Below are 8,721 nucleotides of genomic sequence, written 5' to 3' on the forward strand. Positions count from 1 at the left end.
ATCCTGGGTTGGGGCGTCTCGGCCGCCCTGGTTCATACAGCGGAGATTTGTTCCAGTCGCGGGCTTACCCAGCGCGGGCCAGCAGGGCGCCGCGGGGGCGGGTGTCGTTTTACGGATGGGTTTCCTCCCTAATCAATTCAAATTCTCTCTCCCCCCACCCTGGCCCCCTCCCTCACCCCCAGGCAGAGGGAGCTGGAGTCCCGCAGGCCGAGCCCTAGTGGCTGGCGCAAAGGTGGACCTGGCATGGGAGGGGGTGGGGACGCCCATGGAGGCCGACTCCCGACACTCGGGCGATGAGGCTGGACCTCTGACCCTCGGGGTGAGCGGAGTTTCGGGCCTGGAGTTCCCGCCTTCGTTCTTCCCCTCCCAAATCCCGAGGTAAGAAGGAGATCTAGCCGTCGGTCCCCGGAGAACCGCTCAGCCCTGGGCGAGCAGAGCGGCGAGGCCCGGGCGGGTTGGGGCGGATCGGGCGCCCAGGGCCGCGGGGCCACCCAGGGTCTAGGTCTTGGTCTTCCGCCAGCTGAGTCCCGCTCGGCCCAGTGATTCTCTGCGTTTGTCTTTTTTTTTTTCTCTCCACTCTTCCCAACCTTCTTTGCCCCACTGTTCGCTTTTTTCCTTTCCTCAAGGGGGGCATCCTTCCTGGGTAGAGAACAATTTCTCCTCCGCTGAGTATTTCCATGGCTTACCCTTGGGCCGCTGAGTGACCTTGGGGAAGTCACTGAACTTTCAGGAACTGTGTGAAAAGAGGGAAGGGTGCTATCTAGGGCTGTTTTTCTGAAGATGCTTCCGAAATTTAGCCCCAGAGGACTCAAGGGAATGAAGGTCTTCCCTCTCCCTCCCCACCTCACCACTGATAGGACGGAGCTGTGTGCATAAGCACAAAATCATCTGAAAAAGGAGGGCTTTTGGTACGAGTGTTTATATTAAAATAAGGGAGGTAACTAAATTCTTATTTTGAAAAATTCGGATGTAAGACACCCCATCGGGAAATAAAAATAAGATGATGCTTTCTACGACTCCTTCGCTGATTTTGCAACATTTCTTTTCAAATTTTGTTCTGCGTACTCGCCCCCCTTGGCTGGTGCTGCCCTTGGGGAGCAAAGAATGGCTGGTACATTCCTGAGAGGGCAAGGGGAGGGTGTAGCGATGGTTAAGAGAGAAGTTGGCTCTGGGTGTAACTATGCCAACTGTTGGAGGGAGGCAAAGGGAGGGTGGTCTTTTACGCGGGTCTGAGATCTGGTTGCCTTTAATTCGCCCCGAGACTGCGTGTTGCGTTAATGGGCGTCTGTCAGCGGAGGGCTCAGGTTTCCCCACTTGCCTCGGACAGTGGAAGCAAAGGGGCAAAAAGCAAAGGAGACCGCTCAACCAGAAAGAAATATGCCAGGCCTCTGGAGCAGGGGGTGCAGACTGAGAGTGAGTGGGCACCGCGGGCTTCTCCTCAGGCCCAGGGCGGGGCCGAAGGACTCAAGACCAGGGGGAGACCCCACCTTTGAAAAGCCCCTTCTGACTTGCCTCTCTTTTGCTTCATCCTTTCAGATAGCAAGGGACTGGAATAGGTTATGCAACCCCTCATAGAAAAACCCATTTTTTTTACACCTAAAATCTAGTTGTTCAAAAACAAGCCAAACACTGCAAGTGTTTGTAACGGAGTTGTTTGTCTTTCTAGAGGCCATTAACAAACAAATAAACTCCTTACATCCCCTTAGGTCTTTACAGTTTATAAAACATTTTTCACTGATACCAACTCACCTAATCCTGCAAGCCCAAGAGACAAATAGACTCCTCATTCTCATTGTAGAGGCAAGGGAATGGAGAGAAAGAAACCAAGCAGTTTGTCCAAGGTCACAGTCAGGAAGTACCTATTCCCTGATTGGGACGCCCTCCCCCTCTGGAAGGCATGTCTCATTCCACTGCTTCCTGTCATTCCCTCCCATGAAATAGACACACACACACAACCGCCCCCACCACCACGCGACCTGGGCATTCTGAGAACACCTTCCAACCTCTCCATCCACCTCCCAGAGAGGCGTTCATTTACTAATTATGCTGCAGTTTGCAGCATGTGTCTAATAGACACATGGCTCTGGAACTGGCTTTCCTTCAGATTATAGTCTCTTCAGTACAGTTCTTCAAGGAACCCACGTTAAAACGTGCACACACACACACACACACACACACACACCAGCCTTTCATAGTCCCCTCACTGCCAAGACTCTTCCTATAAACCATATAAAATAAATAACCTCAAATATAACTCTTAATTGCTTCCAAGTCCATGTTTCCTCATCACTAAACTTTATTGCTTCCCAATCTTTAGGGCAAACTTCCCTCGGGACTTTGTCCCTTCCAGGAGAGAGGCCGAGAAAAACAGTTTTTCAGAGATTCGACCTGGGTGTCCCAGGCCGGGAGGATGAGCACGGGAAGGGTGTCAGTGTGCTCAGAGCTTGGGAGGAAAGCAGAAGTCTCTCAGGGTTGAGAGTGGACCCTCGGAGACAAAACGCGGAACTTTTCCATCTGCTCGTCGCCCCCTACAGGCCACGTCCGCCATCGCAGCAAGAGCCCTGCAGAGCCCGGGCACGTATTCTAGCCTTCGTTCGCATTTCCCTGGACCTCCGAATCCACCCTCCATTCCCGGAGGGACTGAGAACCGGGACCCCACTCAGGGACTTTGTCCAGGGGATACTCTAAGAGCCACAGGCCTTGGAACTGGATGGACTTTCTAGAAATGAGTGCCGGAAGAAGTGGAAACCAGTTTAAATTCGTGTGTAGCCGAAAGCTAAAATCCTCCCCATAAAAAAAAAAAAACCCGCTTCTTCTTTTTATTACAAATAAATCTGCCTAAGTGAAATAAAAAGCCGATATCAATCGTGTTGCCTTTAAATCTCAGTGTAAAAGGAGATTCCAGTGCCTTTCCTCGCTGCTGCTCGCGTCCGCTCATATCAAATGTGGGTTTCCAGCCCTCCCTTCCCCAAGTGCTTGCGTTCATTATATACGATATTTGCATTTTTCCCTTCTGGTCTAAGCCTTCGTGGTTTAGCAAGCTTAAACCAAAAAGAGCTTTTCAGCTGAGGTATGGCCAGGCCTATCTCCCTGACATCTGCCGGGACTTTAAACAGCCTCTGGTCGGTTTGGGGTCTGCGTCTAAGAGTCTCCTACCCTCCAAGAAATAAAGGGGACCATCTTCAGGCTCTAGTTCAAGGTTGATAAGTGTCTGGAAGGAAAGTTGCCGGGGGATCTCTCCTCTACACTCCAACGCCTAATGCATCGGGGGAGGGGGGTGGGAAGCCCTGCGAATCTCAAGCGGCAGCTTGTGGCCGAGTGTCACGCTGCGGGCGCAGGCTCGGCCGGTATTGCTGCTATGCGCGGAAATATGAGCGAGTAATTTTATAAGTAACAAAGGATCAGGGATGGAATGAGGCCCCTGTTATCCAATGTCATTTAGAAGCCTTGGATCAGCAGCTTCTTGAGGCTAAAAGTGAATTCAAGAAGCCCTGCCTTTCCCTTTTCCCAGGGGTGTCAGCTAAATTTAGAAATAACCTCTATGTGTTTGCACAAATCATGTACCATTTGCTGTTTGTGTAAAAACCGATTAGCCAGACACAACTGTGAAACAACTTGTTACTTTTATAGCTGCAACACACAAACAAATTTAGATCCGTTTATTTTTCCTTGTAAAAAGAGATTAGAAGGGACCCGCCCGGAGACTGTGTGGTCCATAATCTCTTCTCCGTGAAGGTAACTGTTGCTCCTCTCGGTGGCGGTTGATTATCAAGTTCTTGTTTATCAAGTTAAACGATCTCACCCCCGGCAGCTTGTTTTATTTTAGGACTCTGATCCAGAAGGAATGTTTACTCAGGACACAATAATGTTTACTGTTTACCAGGAAGACCGATTCGGTTTTTGCGAGGAAGGGTCTTTTAAAGCGACTCCCTTAGCCCACGCCGACAGCAGGGAAATAAGGCTCGGATCAGCAGCCGGGAGGCGTCTCCGCGACCAGGGAGGCGAGGTGGACGCCAGCGCCAGAGCCTGGCGGTGTTTTGCAAACAGCACGCGCATAGGGCCGAGCTGACAGTACTGCTACCCGCTCCAGTTTTAAAAAGCGATTTCGCATACGTAATTGTAACAGCTAAATTAATTACGAAATAATTAGAATTGATGCCATTTGAGGATATGTTATTGGTGATGGGAACCGGCTTCCCGCGTCTAGATGTTTCATTTCTACCTTAATACTTAAGGTTGCAACAGCTGAAATGCACATTAAAAATAATCCGCAAGGACATCTCCCCATTCCTGCTCTGTGATCTCGCATTTCACACTAAACTAGCCTAAGGTATTTTTAAAAAGGTTAAAAAACGGGGTGATGTGCATCTGTTTTTAAAAGGATATTAAGGCCACTATTTCTTGGCCTTCGGAAAAGCTGCGGGTTGGAGGAGGCATCTACAGGAATCCTTCAGAAATCGAAATTATGTTGTGGATTACTGCCATAGAAAAGAGGTATCCTATTTGAAAATATTATGAAAGAATAAAACAACTGTGTATCACCTATCAGGTTAATATAGGTAATACAACTCCACTGCAAAATTTAAAATGCCATACATATATTTAAAAAGTTAACTGGGTTTATTACCACTTCCACTTAGGGGATGAAAATAAACAGTTTGAAAAATCAAGGCTTTAAATGCTAAAATGAGGGAGATGTTTTGAATTAACATTCTTTTGAAAGGATAATTGAAACGACTAAGAACTCTCATTTGGGAAGTTTTCTTTGTGAAAGATAAAGTCTTGTATTTAAAAAATATTAAAATTGTGCTGATGTTTAGAATTAGGTTGGTTTTTTTAATGGCAACTTACTTAATCTTCAGAACTATCTAGTCATTTAGATTTAATGAATTGATAGGAAGGAGATCACCACCAACATCCCGATTTTATATGAAAACTAAAAGAAAATATTAATACAATTTAAATTAGGCATATTCTTTCTCTAATTAAACTTCTTACACTCAAATTATGAATTAGCAAAGTTTGAAAAGGTCATTCCTTGAAACTCCTCTAATATCTGGGAAAAATAAAATGCAAATACTATTTTAAAATCTTGTCATTTATCTCAGACACCTAAATAAAACACTAGGCTGAGCCTTTAAAAATTTTATTTACAAAGTTGTGTACAACACGATGGAATAACATTTAGAATACCATATATATTCATTCATATATAAACAGACTTTTATAATAGAATGACACTATTCGCCTTGTGAAAATCTTTTAATATTTAAAATCTCCCAACATCTCTATACATTTTTTTCTCACATAAAACTGCGGAGAGTGAACCTTCAGAAAAAATGAAAGTTCAGAGCTCTAAATCTACTGAATTTGTTTTTTTCTTAAAAAAATAAAAACCCCAAAAGGAAAGTCAATAATTTTTATACAAATATATACAAAGAATTTCCCTCCCATCCCCAAGGTACTGAGAGCAGGCGCCGTCGGGGTACATTTTCGGAAATTCGGTTTTCGGTTTTACCTGTACGGAAAGCTATTCCCCGCGGGTGCGCGGTGAGAGTTTGCTCCGCCAGCCTAGGTGTGCAGGACCGGGTGGAGGCCGCCGAAGGTCGGTGTCGACGGGTTGGAGGGAGGAAATGGAAGAGAGGCAAAGTCCAGGATTGGGCAGGGGGGCCAGGAGCGGGGCGGGGCGCGCAGCTTGCAAATGCAGCCGACGCTCGAGGCCGCCGCCGGGCCCTGCATCCCGGCCACCGGCACGTCCCTATTGAGCGGGCCACTTGGCCTGCGCTGCGGCGGCGGCAGCGGCGGCGGCCGAGGCTGCAGGCTGCAGAAACTGTCCAGAGAGCGGCACGCTCAGGATGGGCGCGATGGTCGCCGTCGTCCGACTCAGCGAGAGAGGCTGGTGCGTGGCCATGAGCGCTGCCGACTGCACGGTCCCGGGCGGCCGCAGGAAGGACTGCGCCGCCCCGCCGCCCCCGCTACCCCCGGTGCCCCCAGTTACCCCGGCGCCCCCAGCGCCCGCCGCCGAGCCCCCGGGCGCCGCGGGGCCCCCACCGATGATGTTCTCGATGCTGAACGACGGTCGCGCACTCGGCTCGGACTTAATGAGCGACGCCGTGGTGCCCGCGGCGCCCGCCGTGCCCGCGGCGGCCGCGGCGGCGCCCAAGCTGTTGAGCTGCAGCTGCAGGCCGGGGCCGAGCTGCGAGCCGAAGGCGGCCGCTTTGCGGCCCAACTCGCCCGAGGGCAGCAGCGGCACGGCGGGCGGCAGCACGGGTGCCACCGGCGGCAGAGCGTACGGGTACTGGAGCGCCGCGGCCGCCGCCGCGGCTGCCGCGGCAGCAGGGTGCGAGTAGGCGCCGGCCGCGGCCGCAGGGTGCAGACCGTAGGGGCGGCCGTAGGGCCCCGCGGCGCCGGCCGCCGCCGCCAGGCTGTAGGCGCCGAAGCTCTGCATCATGAGCGCCGTCTGCTCACGCAGGTGCTCCTGCTGGTGGCGCTTGAAGCGTTTCCGGCGCCGCAGGAAGCTGCCGTTGTCGAACATGTCCTCGGACTGCGGGTCCAGGGTCCAGTAGTTGCCCTTGCCCGGGTTGCCCGGTTCACGGGGGATCTTGACGAAGCAGTCGTTGAGCGAGAGATTGTGGCGGATGCTGTTCTGCCAGGCGGGGAACTTCTCCCGGTAGTAGGGGAAGCGGTTGCTGATGAACTCGCAGATGCCACTCAGGGTCAGCTTCTTCTGCGGGCTCTGCAGGATAGCCATAGTGATGAGCGCGATGTACGAGTAGGGCGGCTTCACCAGGCTGTTCTTGGGCTTGTTCGGAGCCAGGCCTCCCGCCGCACCGCTGCCCGAGCCAGGCCCGCCACCGCTCCCGCCGCTCTCCTCGCCGCCAACGCCGCCCTTGCAGCCGTCGGCCTCGGACGCGCCCGCCTCGCCCCCTGGCCCGGCCCCGGCTCCAGCGGCCTCCTTGGGCAGCGCCAGGGGCTGCTGGTGCGGCGGCTGAGGCTGCCCATGGTGGGGGGCCGCCAGCGTCACCTCGTCCGCCTCGTCCAGGCGCAGCTCGGGCGGCCCCGCGGGGCTATCGCAGCCCGCGTCGCTGTCCTTCTCCTCCAGCCCGTCATCGCCCTCGCCCACCACATCGATGTCCACGTCCTCGGCCGTCAGCACCGTCTGGCCGGACATGTCGCTGGCGCTGCCGCCGCCGGAGAGGGTCATCCCTCCTCGGGGTTGGTGGCGGCGGCGGGGAAGGAGCGGTGCGCGATGGGCGTCTTCAGGGGCTGCCGCCAACCTCAGGAAAGGGGTTTTGGGCGCCCCCGAAAGATGGGGGATTGGGAGAGGGGAGAGGGGCGTAGGTGGTTCGGGGCCCTCCGGGCTTGGCTCACACTCGGCGGCCCGGCATCGCGCGGAGCGGGCTCTGCCGTCCGCCCCCAGTGGCAGCGCTCCGCAAAGTCCGGCTGTCCCTGGCGCTCGGTACTAGGCGCTCGCTGCCGCTGCCGGCCCCGGCGGCTTCTCCACGCCGCGCCCCCTCACTTCGCCCGCCTTCCTCGGCCTCTGGCCCGGGCGTGGGGAGCAGGAGCAGTGCTGGCGGGCGCGGGACGCCGGGCGCCGAGCAGCTCGGGAGGGCGCGGGCAGGGGCAACGGGGGGAGGGGGTGTCAGGGACGCTGAAGCCCCCGTAGTCGAAAGTCGCGTTTTAAGGACTGGCCTGATAGATTACTTTCTACTTAAAGATCCAGCGGGAGGCGGGGCCACGTGACCGTGCGTGACGTCAGGGCCGCCGCTGAGCCGGCCAAACTCAAGTTGGTTGAGAGAATTGTCAACAAAGGGACGAGGGACGCGCAACTCTGCGCCGCACCGTGCGCCAGCATCCCGCGGGTCCCGAGGGCGCCCCGGTCCGCCCCGAGACCCTACCCTGGGCTGGAGCCCGGCGCGGGGGGTCGAGGGAGCCTGTGGGTGTGAGTGCGGGTGGGTGCGTGTGAACGAGTGAGGGTGTGGGCCTGTGAGCGTCCGCCGAACCCCGAGGCTCCGCTGCCCTGCCCTCCCCGCCCCCTCTCCCTTCTCCCCCCTTTGCCAACGCTCCCTAGGCAAGGACTGGGCGTAGAACGTAGGACAAGATTCCCATCCCGTTGTTATTTTTTTTTTTTTTTTTTAAAGAAAAACTTAGTAGTCTCTGTTTTGTTTTTTGTTTGATTCTTTTTAGCTCTAAAGAGTAAGGGCTGCGCCCCGGCTCTGTCTTGCTAATTAGACTTAAGAGCCCCTCCTGCCTCAGTGCTTAGTCGGCGGAGACACCTACTGAGGGGAGGCGCTCCTCCTCCCCCTAAAGCCAAACCACCCGGTCCTGCCTTCGCTTTCCTGGCTCGATGTGGGCGTGTTTATATGTATATACATATTTTTTTCCCGCTCGGCCACAGCAGCATCAGTTGGGGTTCCCGAAGGTCAGAAAATGGCTATTGATTAATCTATTAGAATGGTTGCCGAGAGAAATAAAAAAGACGTAAAATAACAGGGAACCTATAAATAAAGAAGCCTAACTAGCTGCTCGGAGTTGTTAAACGACTTAGCATGTGAAAAAGTCGGAAATGAGGCGCTGGGGAAGGAGCCGGGATTGTCAGCGGCCTGGGTAAGTCGAGTGGGGCCGGGAAGAGGCTTCGGGCCTCTAGGTTAGACGCCGCGCCCAGGCTGCGATGGCAGACAACGCGGGGACCGGGCGGTGTGACTTCGCAGGCGCCCAGGC

At 54.1% G+C, this 8,721-nt stretch overlaps 1 protein-coding gene across 1 annotated transcript; it reads right to left on the reverse strand.

Annotated features, from left to right (window-relative positions):
- Window positions 1–249: 249 nt before the first annotated feature.
- Window positions 250–7,296, reverse strand: FOXD3 (forkhead box D3). The gene has a single exon (XM_082453752.1). The coding sequence runs from the start codon at window positions 7,202–7,204 to the stop codon at window positions 5,759–5,761; it is 1,446 nt and encodes a 481-aa protein (XP_082309878.1). The 5' UTR covers window positions 7,205–7,296; the 3' UTR covers window positions 250–5,758.
- Between the last annotated feature and the right edge of the window lie 1,425 nt (window positions 7,297–8,721).

The sequence above is a fragment of the Balaenoptera physalus genome, assembly GCF_965194825.1.
Source record: "Balaenoptera physalus genome assembly, chromosome: 1".
In the NCBI taxonomy this organism is placed as follows: Eukaryota; Metazoa; Chordata; class Mammalia; order Artiodactyla; family Balaenopteridae; genus Balaenoptera; species Balaenoptera physalus.